The sequence below is a fragment of the Triticum urartu genome, chromosome 7A (assembly GCF_056163025.1).
Source record: "Triticum urartu cultivar PI428250 chromosome 7A, HENAU_Tu73, whole genome shotgun sequence".
Lineage (NCBI taxonomy): Eukaryota > Viridiplantae > Streptophyta > Magnoliopsida > Poales > Poaceae > Triticum > Triticum urartu.
Window position 1 is genome coordinate 442,607,166 of NC_141879.1, and position 24,700 is coordinate 442,631,865.

Below are 24,700 nucleotides of genomic sequence, written 5' to 3' on the forward strand. Positions count from 1 at the left end.
CAGTTAGTTATGTTGCACGTATATGTAAAATTGACTATACTCTAGTATATATGCACTCCTCAAGATCACTGTCATGCATCCGGTCTCTAGTATCGAGCTAGTATTACAATGGTGATTAGAATGCGCGATTAAATAATTCTCTAGCTAGCAGGTTCGATGCCCTGTCGCTATAGGGTTAGATAGAAAAGTAGCAACAAAGGGTGGACCCTCTCAAGGGAGGAAAAAAATGCACATGAAGTGTCAAGATGATGCCTCTTGCACATATCGCATGCTATAATTAGGAGGATCCCTCTGGAAGCAAACAAGAAGAGACTAACCAAGATATTGTATCTTAATTCTGATTAATTAATTAACAGAAGAGTGAAGGAGGCAGAAGCCAGAGATGGATGGAAAGGGCCAAGGCAAAGAGCTCATATTAAAAAGGGGGGCTAAACACCAACCAACCATTTGCATGCTCCATCCGTCCTCCTTCCTTCCTTCCATGCATGCTATGTCATGTTCTACTAAGCTAGCTAGCAGAAGAAGATAGTTCATCCATGCATGCATGACACCTCAATATATATTATTTCTGTTTACGATCTACATAGCTAGCTAGCCTCCCTAGCTATAAGCAGCTACCAAATTGGTTGAGAGGGAGTGTGCATTGCAGTGTTGAGATCAGTCACTGGTCGATCTGATCTCTAAGCTGAGGTGTGTGCATGGGGCATCACTCTTGCTGCAACCAGCAGAAGGTGAAGAGGGGCCTGTGGTCTCCTGAGGAGGATGAGAAGCTCGTCCGGTACATCACCACCCATGGCTATGGCTGCTGGAGCGAGGTCCCCGAGAAAGCCGGTGCGTAACCTTGATCCGTCTATCTCGACCGGCTGCCCCGATCCGGCCTCTCTCATTAGATTAACATATGAGTATTAGCTTCGCTCCTTGATGACCAGTTGAAGATGGGACTCTCTGGCTTGGAATTCATTTGCTTTGCTTAATTTTGGTGCAATGCCATGTTTTTTCTATGTAGGATTGCAGCGGTGTGGGAAGAGCTGCCGGCTGCGGTGGATCAACTACCTGAGGCCCGACATCCGGCGAGGGCGGTTCTCGCCGGAGGAGGAGAAGCTCATCATCAGCCTCCACGCCATTGTTGGCAACAGGTAGCTAGCAAGGACACAGTGGAAAATTAGCCTGATTCCTTCCAATTTGGGGGCAATTATTTTGTTCTATCTTAATTTGACAATGCCGCAACTTGGGCGCTGCTTATCAATCACTAATCTGACCTCTGCCAAATCTTGGTGACATACAGCATTTAATTACTTGACTACCAGCAATCTTGTAACTAATGTCGCAAGTGATTTGAAATCTCCTAAAAAGAAAAGGTGATTTGAAGTGTTACTCGATCATGCATGGCCACAAGCTTGTTTTCTCTGGAGCGCGCTATAGCTAATTAAGAGGGTCTAGTGTCTAGTCTATGTATATGCAACATCAGCATGACGCCATGTATACGTGCCAAATGGCGCCATACTAGCCGTCATTTTCTACTAGTTAAACTTGAACACGACTACCCTAACAACAAATCAATGAAGTGGTACGTACTACACAAAGCTAGCTATAGAGCTAGGGTTTCTTCAAGGCAAAGGTTCCAAGATTAGCTAGCTTAGTGATGACAAAAGGAAAATTTCACAGAATGACTTTACTGACGTAAACACGGCCGTATTGCAGGTGGGCCCACATTGCCAGCCACTTGCCTGGCCGGACCGACAACGAGATCAAGAACTACTGGAACTCGTGGATCAAGAAGAAGATACGCAAGGCTCCGGCGGCGCCGAACGTAACCACCACCTCGTCCACGACGTCGACGAGCCCACCTAACAACGGCCTGGCACCGTGCAGCGGCAGCACGGCCACGTCGGACGTCCACCACCGCCGTCTGCAGCATCCGACGTTCAGCTGCGCGCCAGCGGGGGACCACCTGCAGCTCGACGCCATCATCGGCCACCACCAGAGCACCAGCCTAGCCCTGCCGGTTGCCGCCGGGGCCGGGCAGGACTCGCCGCCAGGGATGTCGCATCACTGCCCGCTCTTCATGTTCGACACCGGCGTCGTCAGCACGCCGTTCGCATCAGCCGCGGCGCAGCAGCACCCGTTCATCGCCAGCTTCACGGCAGCGATGGCGGAAGCGGACACGCCCAGTTGCTACCACCTACCTCCCTTGGTGGACGGCATGGGTGCCATGGGAATGTGCATGGAAGCCATGGACGATCACTGCGGCGCCGGCGCCGGCATGGGCAATGGGTGCTTCGGGGACGAGCAGAGGCAGCGGCGGCGGCCGGGGCTGGAGGAGGAGGAGGGGGAGCAGCTAGGGCAGCATGAGCAGTGGGACGAGGAGCAGCTGCTGATGTGGGATGATCAAGAAGTACTAACACCGTCCAACATGGAGGCCATGCAAAGTGGTGAACACTCCCTCCTTTTTATGGGACCAAACGCATGATCGACCAGAAAGCTGCTAAATCCATGTGCACATATGCTTTGCTTGCTCCATGCATGCATGCATCCATGATCAAGGAGAGTATCTCTCCCCCTCTCACATCTGATATTTCTCTCTCTAGCTCATTCTGCTGATCCGATCTGTCCATAGACGAAATAATGAGGTTTTCCAAAGGTGCGCTTAATTTATTGTGTTTGATTTTTTTTCTCAAATTTTCCTAATTTTTTGGTTTTGGAGTGAAGAATGTTTGTTAATTGGGCTTTGTAAAGAGATAACTTGCATGCATGCATGTTTGCATTGCATGGCAACTGGTGTGTAATTGATTGATGTATGCTGAGTGAATTTATAATAAACAGGAAGGAATGAAAGGGAACTCCTCCTTTTGCTCTTTTGGATTCTTGTGTTCGTTTGTTTCTTCATGTTGTGCATGCATGCATGTCTACGGAGGGATCATTGTGTACCTTTTCAGTGACTAACTGACTTCTTGTTTTTATTCCTATGTTGTTCTGTTCTCTAAGGACAAGGTAAAGAAAAAACGATTTACACTAGCTACTAAGGCAAAATCTACCACACACGGCCCTGTCACCATACATTAACAATTTCACTTTATAAACGAGTCACTGATAATATGAGGTTATATAATGTGTTTAAACCGTCTTTGAAAATCAATATGTATGGACAGGTGGAAGCTAGACCTGGTAATAGAGATGTTTTTCTTTGCGGGGTGGTAATAGAGACGTTTTACAGTCCTTGAGAGATTGGCAGGCCTTTCTTGATGGAAATTATTGTCCTGGTTACTTCGGCATTTTGCATATGCACTAATAACTTCATCTACTTGTTTCAAAAAATAAAACTTCATCTTCAAAAGGAGATCATCCCCATCTCTCTAGACCCATAAGAATCTCCAAGAAGGAAATTTGCATGTTGCTCTATAGAGCAAAGATAAGAGAGATTGTTTTTTCTATGATGCACGTGATATACCATGCGTGCATTCACCATCCGTCACTGTTTTGAGATTCGTGTTACGTTTTCTCATTTTTAGGAAAACAAATCTTGCCTCAAAGTACTACATTTTCACCCTTATTTCAAAGTGTATCACCGCGTTTGATTGTTTCTCGGCAAATCCACTCTGAAACAAGTGCACTCTTATTTATTGGTACACAGAGAAATGTTATGATACACTTTGAAACAAGAAAATGTATGCAACACTATGAAATAAAACAATCTTAAAGCAATGGCGAACAGTGGATACATGCATCATTTCTCAAAGAAAAGGTCAAAGTCCAAAAAAATAGTTATGGATAGATAAAAATCAAGAGCTAGGTTGACAGATAACTTTGTGTAATCACTTATTCGTACGTGCAAACATAATATAGATTCATCCGGTGGAAACACTGTTGTTTTCCTTGGAAAAAATAGAGACGATCCAGTATATTGGCTTTTCTGCCAGTGTCCAAGGTCATGCGTGCACACTAGCTATATATATATATATATATATATATATATATATATATATATATATATATATATATATATATATCCGGGTTTGCTATAGTGCCATATTTTTTCCATATCCGGAATAACATTATGCACGTATGACAGACTGTATTAGTCAACGATGCCCTTGACTTGTCGGTACGTCGTGCACCCATGACAGACTGTACAAGTCATCTCTGCAAATAGTCTTTGTCGGCAGAAGACCGTGAGTGCTAGCTTTGACATTTGTGTGTGCCGGCGGGTGAAAGATCGATCGGTGCGTGCCATTGTATTGCACCCATGGGCCTATAGTTATTTGATTATTATATACTTAATTACTTCGCTGTCAATATCGTCTAGCTCAACAGTGCTATGTTAACTACAAGCTACTTTATTTTCAAGAAAAACTACAAGCTACTTACAACGTCGTCCCATGCACGATGTAGCTATAGGTACACGTAATAAGAGTAGAGAAATGGATGTGCCAGAGACGACGTACGTCGGCACCAACCAAAAGCTAGAAATATTTCATTAACCAATCATCGCACCGAGCATAATTTGAACCTGGTTCGAATGCTGCCGAGTGGCTTTATTAATTTAAAGCCGGACGCTTCTAGCATATTCGTTTCAAAAAAAAATCATCGCACCGAGCATAATTTGTATCAATACTCAAGAAAATGTTTAATTTTTTTTGTGAGTTGACGTGTTACCTAATCAGTCAAGCTAGAGTACCACTATATGATGATCGATGACATTGATTATTATGGACCAAAGAGTACATTACTACTATTTTTGCTCAGTACGTATTGTAGTTATACACACTCAAACAAATATGTGCATGTTGGTTCCTCAAAAAACAAGCATGGTTTAATTAATCGTTGATAATAATTGGTGACTTGTTGCATCATCATATCTATCCAAGAATGTTCCCTACATGTCACATCACTGCCGGCATATATATGTTAGGTGCTACGTTAAGCCAGCGGGGCGCATGCATGAGCTGCTCGATCATCATTTTCTGGCTCATTTCATTTTTTTCATTTTTATTTTGGCACACTTCATATATAGCTAGCTAACTATTGAGAATGATAAATTAGTGAAGAATAACGTACTCCCTTTGTATCGAAATAAGTATCGCTGACTTAGTACATATTTTGAGACGGAGGGAGTACAAGACTCGCCCAAGGGAGAAATTATTGGCCGTGAATGCCAACTGCCAACATCAAGGACGAAAGGACTATCGATGGAAAATACAGAGCCCAAACCTCTTTTCAAAGAAAAAGAAAAGAATAAACAAATATATTAATTAAAAAATAATTTGTCGAACTATGTTCATGCAAAAGAGAAAATGACATGAATGGGAATGATTCGTGTACTCTCATAGTCCACGGGCGAGTGCATGAGGAAGATGGCGTCGATTTTCCCCAATGACTAATTTTGTGAGAACTGAGAGCCGCTTGGTTGGCTAGCATTGCTGGTGCCCTGGAGTCCGGGACTTGCACAGTGCGCTTGTGGTTGTTCCTCCTGTCTAAAAATGTCGCCAAGGGCTAGTCATGTCTAATCTCGTTTTTTCTCAAAAAAAAAATTGTAAAGATGATCTTGTAAGGGTTGATCGGCTTTAATATTTGATCTTTAGCATTTTCGCAAAACAGATCAGCGTATGGTGGAAAATCAAATTAATATATGGTTCGATCAATTTATTGTGTCATTATCACAGTTAATCACAACAACTGGACCTTGCAAAAATCAAACAAATATTTTTTTCCTCGGATACGCAAAGCTTGCATATCATTGGCATGGATAGAAGAGTAAAATAAGTACCGAAAAGGTGCAACAGATAACACAAACGCGTGCAGACGTGAACATGGTATCCAGAGCAGAGAGACAAGAGGTACCTTATGTCCTTTTAAAAATACTAGGAAGGTGGTGTCCATTTCCCATAGACCTATATGTTTGTTTTCAATTTTTATAAGGATGGCTTTGTAAGGTTGGTCTAGACTTTTTTTTACCGCAGTAAGAGCATCTTCAACCGGCACGCTAGGTATGGTGCGCACGGAAAAACGTGGCTTTTGCGCGCGCGAGCCCGGTTGGCGCGCTCCAGCAGGCGCGGGAAAGTTTAGCGCGCCAAAAAAATTGCGCGTGTGAAAAAGCGGCAACGTGCATGGCAGTTTTGGCATGCGGCATCCAGCGCGCTCTATAACCCGCGCGCGAGCGCCCGCCAACAGCCATCTCCATTGCCTCTCTCTTCCTTCTTCCTCGCCTCTGTCGGTGCCCCACCGTCGTCGCGCCCTTCTTCCTCGCCTTCAGCGCCTTCTCCTCCGCCACTGCCATGCTGCCGCGCCCCCGGAGCAGCTCCGACTACCGCGGCGTCCGCGTCCACCCCTCTGGTGTGTATTACACGGAGATCCGCTCCAGTGATACATACCTCGGGCTCAGTACGTTCGAGACCGCCCATGAGGCCGCCCGCGCGTATGGCGCGGCGACGTGGCACCTCGGGAGGCCACGGGCGTAGATGAATTTTTTTGGATGCGCGAGCAGGCGCAGGACCTCACGCCTCCCCCGCGGCTAGTCACCGCAGAGGACCGCCGCATCCAGTGGAGGCGGGAGCGCCGCCTCCTCATCATCGAGGCAGATGAGCACGCCATGGCGGTGTGGCGTGAGCGCTTCCAAAAGGATGTCGCCGCCGAGAACGAATGCTGGGCACAGAGGAGGGTGGAGCGAGCCGCGGATCAGGCGGACAAGCGTGAGCGGAAGGTATTGGCGGAAGCCCAGTGTGAACTGGGAACTGCGTCGACCTGGGACGACAATGATCCTCAGTAGGAGGACACGTTTTATCTACTATATTTGCATCCTAGTATCGTTTTTATCTAGGTTTATTTATATCGAATGAACTAGCTTGTGGTGTTAGCCTTGAACTATGCTATGAATAAGAATCTATGTGTTGTTTCAATTTTTTTGTATGTGTTGCTTCGTGCACGCGCTGGATTTTGCAGTGTTTGCTGAAGCTATAACGTTGCGCTTTATTTTGCAGCGCCTGCTGAAGCAAGCGCCCTCCTGCGCGCTAAAAAAGACTATTTCGACGCTGTAAAATAATTTAGCGTGTCGCGTGGATTGCACACGTATTGAAGATGCTATAAGGGTTAGTCTACTTTAATATATGTGCCATATCCTTTTTAAAAAGAAATATCATGTAGCCGAAACTAGCCCAAAGATGCGGAATTCAAGCAAGGGGGGCAAGGAAACACATCGCAAGGATCATTTGGGGTCCGTACAAGCACTTGCAATTAATGTAACCATTAACCAACCACGTATGTGGTAGAGAAACTAAAGCACGATATAATTCCACGTAAGCAGCATGACGATCGAACATGCATGCACGCACGCACGCACCCAGTTGAGCGGCAACGTTCGTACGTACGTGTTGTCCTAGCAAGAAAATGAGTTGGAGTAATTTATTATTAGTGCTAGTGGTGACGTAACTTTCAGATGCGGTAAGTAATTTCTGGGGTGTAGGAGTATGATGCATGGATTAGGTGGGGTTGGACTTTTAACGACGGAAAGGATTAGTTAGCTGATGGGTCGCATGCAGCGGACCTCGACCCGTCGATTCGCTTCACACGTCGCTGCGCAACACCGACGAATCAAAGCACGCAGTACGCACCTAGACCTAGCTAGCCCTTGCTTGCTTCCATGGTAAGTGTATCTTTTCTTATTTCATGGTAAGTGTTCTTCTTAATTCAGATGGAGCCAGGAGATTTTATGTGCACGACGCCGCGCATTATTAGCATAAACAAGCGCTACAGTGCATTTCAAGCATGGACCCAACCCCGGGGTTTCTCCCGTCTCCTGCCGCCACATCGACATCCAAATTAAAGCACGGAGGCAGGCAGGGGGAAGCAACGGAGCACAACGGTTGTTCACGGAACTAAACATGCGCGGTTTTAATTCTGTCTCTGTTGCATTGCAGTGTGTGCTGTCACTCATGATCCTGTGGTGGCTTTCGTAAGAATGCAGGCACGAATGGGATGAGGCGTCTATCTGACCAAGTTGATACATCACGTGACACGCATGAAGGAAGGGTCCTTCCTTTTCCCCCCTTCCAACATCACAGTTTGTTAGGCTTTGAAATCTAGCAAAGCAAACCGACGGTGCCACGCTCACTTGCTAAGTCTTACTCCTACTACTGGTACAAGACTTATTATTATATACTACGTACTAATAATATTGTTTGGAAAATTCAGAACCGACAGTCTTGAGGAGCGTGGTGGTGTCAATGGCACTCTTTCATATGCTACTATTTTCTTTACTGTATTTCCTTTTAGCGGTGACAATGACAGAGCAGGTATGTTTTCTTTTTCTTCTAGCAGTGACGATGACAAAACGTACGTGTTACTCCCTTTGTTTCTAAATATATGTCTTTATAAAGATTCCACTATAAATCATATACAGGATGTATATAGATGCATTTTAGAGTATAAATTTATTTATTTTGCTTTCTATGTAGTTCATAATAAAATCTCTCCAAAGACTTATATTTAGGAATGAAGGGAGTATTATTTTTTTACTAGGACTAGGAGTGACAATGACACAACGGGGTTTTCAAAATATTAGGCTAGTCATAGTGGGAGTAACTTAGCTAGTAACATAGCGCATTTCAAAAAAAATTGCTTATGTGGCAAGTAATTAATGAGAGGTGGTAACATAATATGTTGCTGTAACATAGCGATTTTCAAGACAAGATGAGTCTATAAACTAATAAATGAAGTTATCTAAGATACTACTATTATATTACTTTGCATTATGAAGGTAGTAACTTAAGCTAGTGTCATATACATGACACTAGTCTGAGTTACTCCCCACCATGACCAGCCTTAGAGGCTTGATGGGACCACTGATTGTTTGCTTTTGCTTTTGTTCATTTCATTTATTCCGTAGGTTTTTGTTTGTGCAGGACGTGTCCATCTAGATGGCATCCTTCCTTCCCACTCCCAAGTAGTGTACTCCTTTCATTCCACAATGTAGTGCTTCATCTATCTCCGTGCTTCAACTTTGACCGTAAATTTAACTATCAAGACCGATTGCAGCGGGAGCAAAATTATATAATTTTTTTTCTGCCGCAGTTGGTCTCGTTGGATAAATTTATGGTCAAAGTTGCACCTCGAAAAGCGCGGACGCACTATATTTTGGAACGGAGGGAGTACTTCTCTAGCCGACAAAAATTCTAGACCAGCGCTTGCACCGTACAAAGATCATATCAGCTTGCTACTTAGCTACCAACTCATCAGATGCGGAGCTAATTATGCTAGCACAGTGCACCATTACAAACATTCTATTCACGATAGTCCGTACCTACTCCACCTGGAAATACTTGTCGGAGGAATTCTTCGAAAAGTATTTCAAGACGGAGGGAGTATTATATCTTGCCTCCATTCCAGTCACATCCTTTCTTTCTCTAGTGATAACATGCTCTGGACCTAGGTGCAGAGAAACATGGACATGCATGCGCCAACTGACCTGAACTGCACTCAACTAAGTTCCAACAGGGCACAAAGAATGATCATGCCAGTTGCTAAAACACTGTGCACATCAAACATGCTGTCAACAACTCAGATGGCTAGGACGGAGCACAACACGTCAGAAAGCGTACAGACCGAGTTACAGATTCCTGCTTTTATTCATGTAATATCACTAATAAAATGCTAGTGTTTATTCTGTCAACTGTCTATAACAACAATGCGACTCCCAAAAGAATAATTATTAGCTTAAACAACTTGGATCACGCCTACTGCATTCCGGGAAGAAATGTTGTTGGTCATGTTTTGTTGGGAGGGCAGGCCAACCGTCAGCTCCAGATCCTTGTTCTCTGCTGCATGATCTGTCTTCGCAGCCGTCGCAGGAGGCAATGGTGAAGGACCGCTTTTCGGGATCAGGAATGCGCTAGTACATGAAGTCAGGTTAGCTTCAAATGTCAGGGCACTTGTGTTGGCAGTCGCGGGAGCTGATGGAGGTGTCCCTTCAGGGACTATTGGAATTGGTCTGAACAGCGAGGGTACCCGCGAGAAGCAATCCTGACAACATGGCGTACAAGCATCAAAGGTCAGTTACTAAATAAGCATAGTGATGGTGCACAATACGCATACGCATAGCAACAAACAACAAATATGCACATCATGGTACGAGCTGTTGACACCTAGACCATAGTGCAGGTAATACGCACCCAGTATACCAACCAAAAGCACAAATGGCACATGCAATGCAGTTTCCTATAAGACCAATATTACTTTACCCACTATCTACGTAGTAAGCATGGTACTTAGTGATAAATAATCTTGAAGTTGGAAGTTGCAGTTTTTATCACAATTCTCATATTTATGTGTGTAAGCTTGAATTTTAAAGTAACTCTACGAAATAAGGCACCCGATTGTTGTGTTGGCATTTGAAACCACTGTTCTGGAACAATTGTGCTAGACCTTCTGCAACAGTGATGGTACCAATACAGTACAGGATTCAAAAACATCATTTTTTATCATCTTATCGTTACTTGTTTGTTGGACTAAGACAGCAGAACTATGCTAAAAGTGTGAAGGGTATGATAGCCCTAACGGTGGGGTATACAGCGCAGCCTACCTATATGATGCTCCAAGACTCTCCAACAAGAGACCATCCAAATCATCGCAAAAGACTCTACAAAATTTAACAAGTTAAGGATTAGGGTGGTCTAATGTCCAACGAAAATGCAGGCTACACACAAATGACAGAAAACTAATGATGATTTGACCGGTTAACTTAATTTTCTTCCTAATGTATACTTTTAATGTGAAACTGAAATAAAACTATGATGATTTGCATAGTACTACCTTAATAGAGAGTAAATAGGAGCACCAAACAACTAGCACATACGCACTATAACTCGAATCCCCAAATCTACTAGTGAACCCCAAACTGCAAATAAATTTTCTCTAAATTCTTTCTTCAACTAGAATATGATTGTGACTAGTTTGTAAGATATCTAGTAAATAATAGAGTACTCCCTCCGTTCCAAAATAATTTGAGTTCTGGGTTTGTCCTAAGTGTTAAGATCTACAATACCAAATACACGTAGTACGAAAATATATTTTATAAAGAATCTCATGAGACTAGTTTGATGTTCTAGATGTTAATATATTTTTCCATAAACTTGGTCAACAAGTTAGACTTAAGGCAAACCTAGAACTTCAATTATTTTGGAACGGAGGGGGGAGGGGGTATGTACAGAAAATTAGCAGTGATCTGCTAACTGTATTTTGACAATATCAAATACTACAGCATGGTACTTGCATTACCATGTGGTTCATTTTGCTGAGACTTCCATCCACATTTGTTGCCGTAAAAGATGGAACTGGGGGAGGAAGATCTCTTGTAACTTGTTTTGCTAGATTAGCTGCATTCGAAGATGATACTCCTTCCTGAAAATGAGATTGCCATATCTAGTTCAGTGCTGACCTAGCATGCTAAAATTAAACAGCGTGTAAATCATGAACTTACCAAGCTGCTGTTCTGGAGTTGATTAGTCATAGTTACCATATCATGAAATTTTGCCATTGTTGGTGGTAAGATGGGGCAATTTGGTGCTGGTGACTGCATTCACAAGTGTGCAGAGCATTGTTAAGAAATATTAGACGTCAGGTAAGTACTCCACATGCTGGGCAGGAAGCAAAATTACCAAATCGCTTGCCATCATATCGAAAAGGCTAGACCTGCGCTTCTTCTTGTTTGGATTAGTTTGTCTGAGAAAATATTTCTGAGCATGACTGGCCACTTGAGTTGGTGTCCTGGTAGTAACGAAATTTTTTGCTATACCCCTCCAGTCTCCCTTCCCCAGCTTTTCGAGACCAGCAAGAAATGTCCTATGCTCTTCTTCAGTCCAAGGGACAGCTGCATAGTTGCAATAAATACTATTAACCGAATGGCAGCAGATACATATATGCATCAAAGAGCTGTAGTTGGAAAAAAAAAATCCACATATTCATATTTCTCTTCTTTAAATTAATATGGTAAAAGCTCTTGTTGAGTTGGCTATGAGAACACTTTGCTATAAAAGCTGTCCCGAAAGATTGACATGACGTCATCTGATTCTGCTGCTCCCAATACAAGTCGAGAACTGAATCCCGGTTATCTAAAAAATAATCAGAAGACAAGAATTTGCACAACAAAATAATAAGTAGCAAAAACATCAAGAGAAACCAATGCAATGGGGGGTAGCACATTCGACAAATAAATTTAAGCAACCAACTAAACATAGGTGGAGTGGGGGCATTCTTGTCATGTTACTTCTATTTTCATCAAATATATCAATATATGAGATAATCCTTGTATAGCCCAACACTTAGTATGGTATGTTTTGAAGTATTTCACTAATCCCAAGAACTATCACCACCACTCCGCTAGACTCAGGCAATGTCAGACGTCATCATTTCTTAACTTCATTAATAGCTTCTTTTGTAGCAACTCCTAAATCTAGCTTTCACGAGAACCTGAAACCTCACCAAACAACTTTACATCCGCCTTGCCTGCTTGTGCAAATAATGTATGGGATCATTTATGCAATGCGCTATTACTAATACTCTCATGTCTTTAGTCAGTTTACACTTGTCCAATAATCTAGGCCATTGCGGTTGCATTAGCATCCAGATAGAAAATGCACACCACTTTATTACTAGAAGATTTATACCGGGAGTAAACGCAGATCCATATAAGTGACATCATCATTCATTCAGTTCTAGCGGGCAAAGGCCTGAGACACCTCCCAAGAAGGCCCCATCTTCAAGTTAGCAAAATTGCAGGGTACTATTCCAAAGTATCAACTGGTGTTCTATTTTGGAAGGCTCTAATCCTTACGGAACAAACTATAATAGTGAACTAGAGAAAAACTGGAGTCTGGAACTAACAAACCAGGAAAACAGTTTTAATAACTGATCCAATATCACAATAACTGCAGGCACATCACTAGAAAAATGAGGTCCTGGTAAATTTCCTAACCAAACCTGGTAGTAAATAATGCATTATGAGAAAGCACCATTGCACTAGATGGCACCATTGTTTTTAAGGCGGTAAGGAGACCTAAGGCGAGCACCACCCGCTCTAGCGCCTAGGCGACGCCTAAGCGTCTAAGGCGGGCATATTTGTAAGGCGCTGCCAGGGCGCCTTATCGCCTAAGCGTCCAAGGCAGGACGCCTTAAAAACAATGGATGGCACGAAGTAAGGCTTCATAGGTCAGTGTGATGCAGAAAATGGATGACAAGTGGCGACCCGGATGAGCGGTGGAATGACGACCATGGATATTTTTTGCATGGCTACAAGTTTATGAGACTTTCAGACGCGGGCATTTGGCAACAGGTCATAACTTCCCTCGACAAAAGACACGGACCTCGTCTTTTCTAAGCACAATAGAGCTATGATCCATCAAATATGTAATTTCACAAAATTCACCAGACGCGAGATAAAAACTGTTCTCTCTTAAGCTTGTAACGAGGTAAATATAAGTACGCAAGCACTACACTACCTTAACATGGCCACAGAACATGGTGTAAATCAGGTACAGGTCTGGTGACAGTGTCGCTCAACCTCTTGCTTGAACGACTAAAAAGGCAAGCTTACACCCAGCCCTTGTATGATTGAATATACTATACATAAAAGAAATTCAATACAAATAAAAACCAAGGATTCTCTAACCAGTTATACATTTCCCAATCATCCATTGGACGTTACCTCCAATCCATACCCTGTTACCAAAGAAAATAACACCCCCCCCCCCCCCCCTCCACATCCTTGGATCAGTTTTAAATAATTCTACTATGCAAAGAAGCTGTAGAGTAATAAAGGAGCTTTCAGCCAAGCTAAGAAGCTTGATGGATTCGCAAACAAACCATTGCACATCTACCACCTCCAAATCCTCATTAGCATTAAATCAATATACTCTAGCACCCAACATCTTACACATTCAATGGATCAATAAGCAAAGAGGAATTAAATGGTTGGTACAATACGAGCACAAAACAAGAGAACAAACTTCCCTCTTTTGTTGACCCGCAAACACCCGCCCCAATCGAAAATCTACCGCCTCAATAGACCTGAATCACTAGACTCTGCTGCATATAAGGTCAGTCTTTTGCTATGCACGCGCAAACACAAAGGAACACCATTTCGGCCAATCCAGGAAGCATATATAAGAAAAGTAAGAAAGGTCAGAGCTCTATACATCCGAACAGGCTATGATGATCAAACTAAACATTTGTACGAGGGGAACGAGACGATCCATGGCCAGATCTTTGCGTATTTGGATGCATCAAAGGAGAGAATTTGTTTAAGCAAAAAGGGAGAGGCGGCACCTTTCTTTCTCTCCTGCGCCCTCCGCCGCTTGCCGGACGACTGCAGAAGGCCGCCGTCGGAGAGGTAACCGTCGCCCGCGCCTCCAGCGTCCCCGGAGGGGCAGGCTGAGGCGAGGGCGGCCAGGTTGCCCATGCTCTTGCACTTGCGCATCACGTCCTCCCTCGCCGCCACCGGTGGGTTGGGGCTCGGATCCCGGTCACCGTCCGGGGGATCCAACTGCGGCGCCGGCGCCGGCGCAATGGTGACGCCGAAGAGGCGCATCCCTGGCGGGCGCGAATCTTGAGGCATCCCGGCGGCCGGCTCCGACGAGTGGGGCGGTGGCGTTTTATTGGGAGATGTCGGAGGGGACGAATGGAGACACATTGGCAATTTTTCGGACAAACAAAAGAAATGGAGAGTGTTTTTTTTTAATATATACATATTGCTGTTGTTTCCTGATTTGTTCTATACTAGTGCTAGCACCTCTCTTCCTCCTGAGTTTTTCTTTTAGCATTTTAACTTCTCTACTGTATGCTTTTGTAACTAGTTTGTTTTGAGTGGTTTGTAGGAGTATTTTTTATGTCTTTGTACAGTCAGATGGCTAGAATTGTTGAGTCCCAGCAATGCTTTACAAGAATTGTCTCGAGTTATAATCTTAAAATGAGCACTTGGTATTTAGAAAAACAATGACAAAATTCAGATTAGCTTTTGAATTTTTTATAGGGTCCCGATAATTGCCACACGTGTGAACGTTAGGGAGGCTGCCCACACATTTTGTGTGGTGTATAAGAGAAACAACCCACACACCCACGTGTGGGCAAAAAAAGTAATGCACACACCTTTTTTTTTTCTCTCCCGATCCCTCTCACATGCGTGTGTGAGCAAAATAGATAACGCCCACACGCCCCGTACGTCAGGCCTCGTACCTCGTGGTCCGCCACGCCCGCGTGACAGTCACCGCGCATCCCGCAGTTGCCATGGTTCAGACCCTCGTCCATATTCGTTTAACTGCAGTTGTTATGTCGCTGAACTTCGGTTGCCATGTCGTACAATTACAGTTGCCATGGTTGCTCAACTGAAGTTGCCATGTATGGTTTGATCTACTGCAGTTGCCATGATTTTCAAAACTTTAGGAGTTGCCACCCATTAAACACTAGGCAGTTGCCATGTAGCACTACAAGAAGGCATGGCAAAAAAACATGTTTGGGTAAAAGAGAGAGTTGCCATGTGCTCACAAGCATGCTAGGGCAGTTGCCATGTAAAAAAAAGAGTTGCCATCTGCTTACGTGCACGCTACGGCAGTTGCCATGTACCATGCAAAAACACATGGCAACTCGGGTAAAAAGCGTTGCCATCTGCTTACAAGCAAAGTTAGGGCAGTTGCCATATACCTGCAGAAACACATGGCAACTGTCAGCTTTGGGTGTGGGCTAGGAGACGGGCGTGTGAGCGAAGTGATAAACGCCCACACACCAGCCCCCTCTGCGTGAGTGAAACTAGTGTGTGGGCGAATTGCTAAACGCCCACACACCAGTCACCCGTGTGATGAAAAAAGGACGTGTGGACGATCGAATGAATGCCCACACACCAGCTTAATCCTACGTGGCACACAAAAACTGCTAGAACGCGCCAAGATTCATGCATAATTGATTGAACGAGGATCCATGCGTGTGGGCGAGTTGCCAGACGCCCACACGTGTGGGCGTTAACATTTCCGTTTTTATATCCTATAAAGATTATTAATAAAATCTACAATATTACCCGCTAAGAAAACTACAATAGCATTCTATATTTGGACCGTGAAACCCGATCGGTGTATTTCATTTAGCCCCTCTTGCATTATTGGTAACATATTTGTTCCAGTGGTCAATTTTGTCGAATGTTTTTGTGATCAACGGTCACTGGAGCTAAGCAGTTGTAAGCTTTGATTGGCGTGTTGGATAGGAAACATGTTGCTTCTAATTAATTCCATATGAGTATTACCCGCAAATAAAAAAATTATATCCATACTGAAATTCTTGAATGATAGAATTTCATACTGTTCAATAATTGGACTCTTAATATTTGTTCACCCTGTCGAACCAATTGTTTATTGAGAACTGTGTTTCCAATTTTGAGGCATTGGTCGAGGAACGGAGGTTATAAGTTATACTTTTGGATAAACTACACCAAGGGAAAAAATTGATATTTACTTGATGTTGATTTTCATTTTGGCACACACTGGCTATCCTAAGCTGGAAATCTTAAAACCGTCAAACTAGGCACGATGCATGCGTCAGAGCATCTTCCTCATGTGATTAAGTTGTAATAGCCAGCTTAAACTTATTTGTTATGTCCTATTTTATTATGCTTTGGGTTTGGATCTCTCAACCATTCTTTATTCTCTAACTTGATACCGATCGTGAGATGATTCCAATCGCAAGCTTGTGTTTAGCACGTATGTACATACAATGTACGGAGTATCTCTACTCCTAATGTCTTAGTTGGTAGGTCGTGTTCCGGATTTTATTTTCGTCCCACCTCACCTGGTCTTTTTTAGTACTTCTTTGATACTTCCTCCCACCTCCCCCTTAGAGAGATGGTTTTTTTTCGTCCTTCCCCGCACCTCCCGCTTTTAACGTCTAGCGATGCCTGCGAGCGAGGTCGAAAAAAAGCCTACGAAAGAAAACCAACGAAAAAAACCCACGACCGAGGCAACGCACACCCTCCCTCCGCAAACCCTAGCCGCCGCACGAGGGAAGAGATGAGGGACAGGACGTTGCGTCCACACATCTCCACCGCCGGCCATGCACGACCGCTCCTCCACGACGACACCAACCGTCCAGAAGCGGAGTCGCCGCCTCGACCCGGGGTCCCCCCGTCCCCGCCGTGGTCGGCGCCACGCCCATCCCGAGGCACCACCCGCTCGTTGTCGGCACGCCCGAGCTTGCCAAGAAGTTCGCCGTGCCGCGGAGGGGCTCCTGGGGCCGAGAAGCATAGCGGCGCCGGTGATGCCGGGGTGCTCTTATCACCCAAGGTTGTCAGGCCCATCGCGCTCAACTTCGAGGAGAGGACGCCCGTCAAGGAGCGGCCCTCGCCAGCGCGGAGCTCGGCGTCGGTCAAGAAGAGCACCACCATCATGCCCAGGCTGGTGACACGCGGCTGGAGCTTCGTTGCCGACAGGGCGACCCACCTCCTCCTCCACAGAACAAGATCCCAAAGGGCCGGTTCCACCTGTATGTACTCTGCACACCTGAACTGAACATGTTCTGTCTTGCAGCTTCTGAAGCTGATTTGAACTGAAGCTTAAAGTGTATGTGCAGGAGAAGAGCTCGATGAGCTGCACGGCTCACGCACGATGAGCAGGAGGCCCAGGGAGAAGGAGCCCTCCTTGCTGGTCTCTAGCCGGCGTCGGCAGCACAGCCGCCTCCCCCAAGAGGAGGCCCTCCTTGTCGGCCTCTCCCGTGCTGGTGCCAGGGAAGCTCAATGCTCTCGGCAAGGTAAGTGATCACATTCAGATGGGCTCTTCTCTCTGTCAGTTTTTCTATCTGCCTTTTCTTTGAACTGATCCGACGCTGGGAAATTTTATTTCAGGAAACCAGGGAGCAGGCGCAGAATCAATGGCAAGCCGAGTCGACAGGTGACTTCACACATCAGATTGAATCAATGGTGATTTTCTACTGGCACATCTGTGCAAAAAAAATGACAATTGATAGCCTCTTCTTTAGCTATCATACCATGTGTTGTGTCACTAAGTTACGATCTCAGCTGTGGTCTACATATTTTCAGATTACTGAAGTTTATAGCCCTCCAATGCAGTATATGTATGCTTTACAAAATTATCCGAGTATTGCAAAATTGCATGATACATCAAATTGGAGCGTAGCCTACATACTGATGGACTGTGGACTTATGTTGCTTATTTAGAGGCTACCGTACATGGATTTGGTATGATATTGATTGCAGAAATTTCTATACGACTCTTGCGAATTTCAACCTTGTTCTTCTCCATGATTTAGGAAAACTACAACTATTTGGTGCACGATCTAAAATAGCTGCAGGCTAATCCTCCGCTAATGTTCATAATGTTATGTGGTACACAATATGGGTAAAGGAGAGCACATTGCTCTAATGTTTTTGCATATGATATTAAATCAGACATTTCAGTGGATAATATATGGTATTGACTTGGACATTGGTGCTGTGGAACAACCTAGCGGGTATTGGATCTTATAGAATTATAGAGTTGGCAGGGTCTGAAAATCATGGTGTTGGTGTTTCAGCCTATCAAACGCTAACCCGTCTCGCGGTGCGCCACCGCCCGTCGCGGCCGCCCCCGCCACCTCCCGCCGCAGCCGCCGCCCCAGCTCCAGCCATGGTTGCCGCCCCACCTCCAGCCGCGGCCGCCGCCCCCACGTCCCACCGCGGTCGCTCCCCGCGCCAACGACCCCTTCCCCCGCCGCCGCGCCACGGGTCCACTTCGCCATGAGCTCCAGCGCCGACCATCCCGCCGCTGCTCGTGATCCCCTCTTCCATCAGCTCCACTTCACCGGAACTGTAAGTCCACATGAGTATGCGTAGCAGGTTCACCAGATCCTCCTAACATGTTCTTCCTTCTCCAAAAATATTTTCTTTTATGTTTAATTCTTCGTCATATGATCATTTCCTATTACCCCGGTGCAGGCCAGTTTGTGATGTTAGATAGTAGTTGTGTAATATATATATGCTAGATAAGGTTTTGTACTCCTGATTCTAATGTTTTGTTTCTCACGCCTGAATTCAGGAAAATCAGCCAAGATACACAACAAACATATCAACCGCAGCTATCTGCTATGCGCACATGTGCGAAAACAAACTTATTAATCCTTTGCCGCAGACAATACTGAAGCACTAACACAAACAAGATCCTTCTGAAGGTAGTCTCTGAATGCAAATGATCATGACTTATGAATTTGGAGCCATGGCCCATGTGTAGGCAAGGGCAATGATCCCATTTACTACTTGAGCGGTCCAACAGAGGTATTTCTATTTTTCTATCCTCAGAAGAAAAAAACAGTGAAAAGAAGATAGAGCTCGTTTAGTTTGTTTCTACAAATCTTCGACAACACGTTTATAACAATATCACCAGCCTAAATGCTTGTTACTTACAATATTTTTAATTTAGTTGACCTCTTGAATGCAGATTATTGAAGGTTGTTTCTGAAGTTGTGATTGACTGGAACCAAAGGAAAGTTGGAGACTTTTTTGGTGTCAATTGCTTGGATTAAGTGGGAGTGAAGATGTTCTTTCTGTCTATATCTGGTTCTATTATTGGCAAATTTGTGCCTTCGAGATTGCTGCGAGTGTTTGTGTTCTCGAGCTGAAAATTTAGATTATTACCATGTTTGGTCTCCTGAATATAAATCATGATTCTTTGCATCTCAATTGCAGACCAGCAGACCTTTCCGTCCTCATATTCCCCGGATTCGTTTTCTGCGATCGAGCGCCCGAGCGGTTGCATCTAGACAGCAGGTGCGCGCTCCATTTCAGTAGTTATACTTCAGTCCAGAAGTTTTTTGGGGCTCTCTAACTTTTTTGAGTGGTTTTTCCAGTTCCCTTTACAACCGAGTTAGCTTTATACTATGAGCAGTGAGCAAGTCATGTATAAAGCAAAAACAAAATATTGGTCTGCTATCAAGTGGTACATTTATTTGAACTCTAAGGGCAGGTTCAGGGTCTCATGAAGAGGGCATGTGTTTGTATTAGGTGAGATCTGAACTGATTCTGACCAATGTGAAATTAATTTTGTTGTTGATGGATCTGCAATTATTTTTATGTGCACAGAAGTGTCGTAGTTGAGAAGCCTGAGAAGAATATATCACTTAGGTACAGATTCGAGCTAGGGTTTTTCATTTTCTCCTTCCAATCCATTTATCATGCGATAATTTGCCCATAAAAGACATACATGATGGTCGTCGTTGGACAGACTATATTTGTTTACTTCTACCCATAAATTTAAAGTCCTGAACATGTATATTACACATCTCTTGCAGGATATATTAATATTAAACTATGTGTGCGTTCCACTGCATTCATCTATTTAAGGCATGATATTTGTAAGCTTGGTTCAGGCTGCGCCGCATCTATCTATATAATGCACAATATTTCTAATGCACAATATTGTTTTATCGATGTAAAACCCTTGACAAATTATCCATTCCTTTTTCGCAGATCAGAAGGTTTTGCAGTTGACAAGCTTACAGGTTTGAGCACCCCGAACAACGGGGTGGACCCTTTGACCTGTGGGTTTTGCTGGTACCAAGAGAAGGAGGTTCCTTTTAACCTGCAGGAGCTCTACCAATGGCAGCGTGCTTTCCTTGACAATGACGTGGTACTGCACGTATGCAAGATGCAGCGAGTGAAATCGGCCAAGAGGGCATCTTGCAAGCAGCACCAAATCCTATATTATGGGACCGAGTGAGTACCTCAAAGAAGAAATAATTTTTTTGATGTAGGAATATCTGTAGGCTGATTATGCTTTGATGTATAGATCGCAGTAGCACTTAGGTAAAATATAAGTTCTTAGCCAGTTCAATAGTACTTTTGTTGAACAAAGCTCAATTGACATTACGCTAAAACCTCGAGAATACATGAGGGGACAAGGCAAGTGTTGTTTGTAATGACTTGTGTTATGATATTGCAAAATAGATTAGATGGAAAAGTACATAGCATTGCCATGGAATATTTAATACTTTTAGATCTGCCTGTTCATATGATGGCATCCACAAAATCCTTTCTACCATGTGGGTGTGTTTGTGTCAGAATTGTTTCACGCAAATAGTCAAATTATTTTCTATGTGTATGCTTCTCCTTTTATCAACTTATGAGAAATTATATTAATGGGACATGCTTTATTTGCAAGATATAGATGTCTTAACTTGATAAAAGGATTATATATCGAATGTGTTTGTGCGACTAAAGATGAGGCATGCTTTATTTGAAAATTTATATTGAGTGTGTTTGTGCGAATGGAGATGGAGGATGGCTTGTGCTCTCTCTTGTGCGGTTACCACGGTACTCCGGCCATTATGAAGAGGTGTTGTGGCGGTGGTAATGTGTTCCAACTTGGACGGCGTTGCCCTCATTCTGGTGTACGGAGCTAGAGATGTGTAGTGCTATGGATGAAAGTCATGTGCAGCTTAGGTCTGTGCCGGTGGCGACGCCGCCTGTGGGTGCCGTTCCACTCCTTGGAGGCATCGTCGAGGTGTGTCGGCATCTTTCCCCTCACATTAGTGTTTGGTGATCGTAGTGCTATGGATGAAAGTCATGTGCAGCTTAGGTCTGTGCCGGTGGCGACGCCGCCTGTGGGTGCCGTTCCACTCCTTGGAGGCATCGTCGAGGTGTGTCGGCATCTTTCCCCTCACATTGGTGTTTGGTGATTGTCTCCAGGCGAAAGCCTAGGTTCTCATAAATAATGTTCAACAAATTGGAATTCATTTAGCAAGCAATTTTTATCTTTCCTTTGAACTCATCTATCTATCTATATCTATCTATCTATCTAATCTATATCTATCTATACCTATACTAATTACAGACTCCCTAGAAATCCTTAGGTTAATCAGTAATTAGGAGCCGTTGATCAGGTGGGACCAAATTATTACTGTGTAGATCTCTCATGAATCTCTCCCCAAAAGAAAAAAGATCTTATAGATATTTCTCTCACGACTGAAATTTCTCAATGTCTCATGCGTAGAAAAAGTCTCACTTATCTCTTTCCCACAATCCCATTCAATCTCAGAAAACAATATAAACAATCTCTCACTTATCTCTCTCCAAATAGGGAAAAACTTTCACGTATATCTCTCCGCACGTGTAAAGGAAGTCTCACGTACGCATCTCTCCCACAACCACACTTAAACAATTTGGAAAAGAAAATCCACCACATGATCCTAATGCATAATTTTTTTCCTCCTTTAATTAAAGCAATTTCTATCTCTTTTGGGAAAAAAACTAAATCTACTCCACGATCTCTTCCTCATTAGTACTCCATGATATCTTCCTTCATACTTCATGGACTCTTCCTATTCTCCATCGGACTTTCCCCACGTGGAAAATAATTCCATCCACGACTTCTTCCTCTTCTCCATGATCTCTCTTTCTGTCTCCGCCAATGAAAAACGAATGCATAGCCTCTCTGAAGCTGAACAAGGTAGGTTTGGAAATTGATTCCTTGTGCTTAAGGAGATTATCAGATCAATCCTCATCAGGATCAGGTTCGTTTTCTTGCTGGTTTACACTTCAATCCACCGTTAGATTTTCTTTGGTTGTGGGTCTCCCTCTGACACCTATTCTTCATGTTTCCTTGTCATGCTGCTGTCGACGTCCATCAATATTGGTTGTATATGTGAGTTGTTGCCGCCGTGGAGGCAGATACTTCTGGGCCTCTTCTCTCTCAGACACTGTGTGCACGTGCACATCGCCTTTCTAGCCAGAAAGATTGAACACGTTTATTTCTAGAGGCTATAAAGTTTTTCTTCATCCGAATTGATCTATGGAATTGGAGGACACGTGGTTTCCCAATCCCTGCAAAAAACGATATCTAATAACCTCCTCCTTGACGATCTTCCATGGAGCTTTAAAAAAAGGACTACTATGCTGCTAATAACAAAAATTAAATTGCATTAGGATTCATGAACTACTTATTTTCATCTTATATATGCTGACCTTTTCCTTCTTTCAGTGAAAAATCATGCATGTGCCCTTCGTGTTATATTACTGTAACCTTTCATACACATATAGGCCGTGAACTTAACAAGTCAAGTTTAAAAAGTTCCAACAATTCATGACCATAAAATTTTAATGCAGTTTGTTTAGCACTAAATGCCAGACTAAAAATCATGAGAGGATCTGATGCATCCGTCTGTAGTTTTTACCAGTAGATATGTGGAACATTACTTGCATTTGTGTTTCCTACCATGTTTGGTTACATTCATTGATCCCTGATCCCTTAGGTCTATTGGGAAATCTATACTTCGGCAGATTTCTCAGTTTTAAGTTTTATCCTTGAGCTGGACATCAGGTATCCACCTCTGAAATCACACTTATGGGTTCACCCTTTTTTCACCTGAGGCAGGCAGCCGCGATGGCCACTAGAAAAGTTGGCTCTTGCTTTGGTGTTTGGTGGGCAGCCGCATCCCGCCCCTCCTCCAACCTGAGCTACTGTAGATTACAAGTATGTTCTTATGAGAAATTACATCTTTGTTTGATTGAAAAAATTGTTTGTACATTTTTGGGGGAAGTTTTGTATTTCAATTATAAAGCCAGTGTAGGGTCAGGGTGTGCATTTTTTACAATGTGGTTTGGCCAGACCTGTGTCTAGAAAGTGATTTTCCCTTGTAGTACCTTCATGAGATTTTGACTTCTTACCCTAACTCGAGTTATGACATTGCAGATGCTGGGTGCAAAACTCCAACAATACTTCCATCTGCAGCAACAAACTCTGGTAGAGTTAACTCACGTCAGCATAAGGCATGAAGCTTTGGAATTTGCAGAAAAATTACTTACACTAAGAGGTAATTTGCAGTTAAAATATCTCCTTTATTTGGTTTAAGAACATGTTCTGATGTTACTTTTTATTTGTATATAAAATTCTAATAATTCTGCAGCAAGTCTTTCTCGAGGAAATAGGAAAAACTGCAACACTTTTTTTGTCTTTTTGAAGATGCACCATGGACCATAGTGAAAAATATCGCGAATAGATGTATCTAGCATTGAAATGCGCCTAGATACACCCGTTTGAGTGAAAAGTAATATGGATAAGAGGGAGTATCACTTTTTGATGTTGCAGGGCACCATGGTACATGTACGTGTCAAAAACATCAAGTTCAAAACTTCGTGGCATGCTTCCACCCAATGATTAGTCAACATGATATCAAATTTCAAGGTTGGGGAGAATCATAATGGACTACTGTACGTAGATGGACCTTGCTTGTGGCAGCACTATAACTATATGATAAATTTGGTTCTGATATATTCATGCTAATTTCCTATAATTATTTCTGGGTGCATTTGGATGCAAGGAACCATTGGTGCGCATATGCTACTGCCACAAAATCAATTTCCCATCTACTTCTTATTTCAGTCACATGAATGGGATCAATGCAAAGTAAGATTGCATTCTTATTCCATTTATTATTGCCCAAATCATTTATCATAGTTTAGACGGCATACTCATCTTGCTTCCAGTTTCCTCGAATGGTCTCTCAATCCATGTACCAGATCATTAGATGGCACGCATGTATGATGTATATACTTTGCCTTTACTCTGCATTTTTATTTGTCCTTTGTTTATGTTTCGATGCCCATATTTCAGCAATTAGCAAGTGCTTCAACATACTAGGAAGAAGTTGTTGTGGTCCGGAGTTGGAAGGATCAATAAAAACAGTAATCAGT

The 24,700-nt window shown here is 43.4% G+C and overlaps 3 protein-coding genes across 3 annotated transcripts; 2 read left to right on the forward strand and 1 right to left on the reverse strand.

Annotated features, from left to right (window-relative positions):
* The first annotated feature begins 432 nt into the window (after positions 1 to 432).
* On the forward strand, positions 433 to 2,855 carry LOC125524987 (transcription factor MYB102). The gene is made up of 3 exons (XM_048690014.2): positions 433 to 831; positions 1,007 to 1,136; positions 1,702 to 2,855. The coding sequence occupies exons 1-3, from the start codon at positions 699 to 701 to the stop codon at positions 2,468 to 2,470; spliced, it is 1,032 nt and encodes a 343-aa protein (XP_048545971.1). The 5' UTR covers positions 433 to 698; the 3' UTR covers positions 2,471 to 2,855.
* A 6,725-nt stretch (positions 2,856 to 9,580) lies between these two features.
* Positions 9,581 to 14,689, reverse strand: LOC125521009 (uncharacterized). The gene is made up of 5 exons (XM_048686055.2): positions 14,311 to 14,689; positions 11,646 to 11,857; positions 11,468 to 11,560; positions 11,266 to 11,388; positions 9,581 to 10,011 (listed from the first exon to the last, which is right to left on the reverse strand). The coding sequence occupies exons 1-5, from the start codon at positions 14,672 to 14,674 to the stop codon at positions 9,706 to 9,708; spliced, it is 1,098 nt and encodes a 365-aa protein (XP_048542012.1). The 5' UTR covers positions 14,675 to 14,689; the 3' UTR covers positions 9,581 to 9,705.
* A 5,811-nt stretch (positions 14,690 to 20,500) lies between these two features.
* On the forward strand, positions 20,501 to 24,208 carry LOC147959881 (uncharacterized). The gene is made up of 4 exons (XM_087534389.1): positions 20,501 to 20,725; positions 23,382 to 23,480; positions 23,700 to 23,820; positions 24,096 to 24,208. The coding sequence occupies exons 1-4, from the start codon at positions 20,651 to 20,653 to the stop codon at positions 24,206 to 24,208; spliced, it is 408 nt and encodes a 135-aa protein (XP_087390515.1). The 5' UTR covers positions 20,501 to 20,650.
* The last annotated feature ends 492 nt before the right edge of the window (positions 24,209 to 24,700 follow it).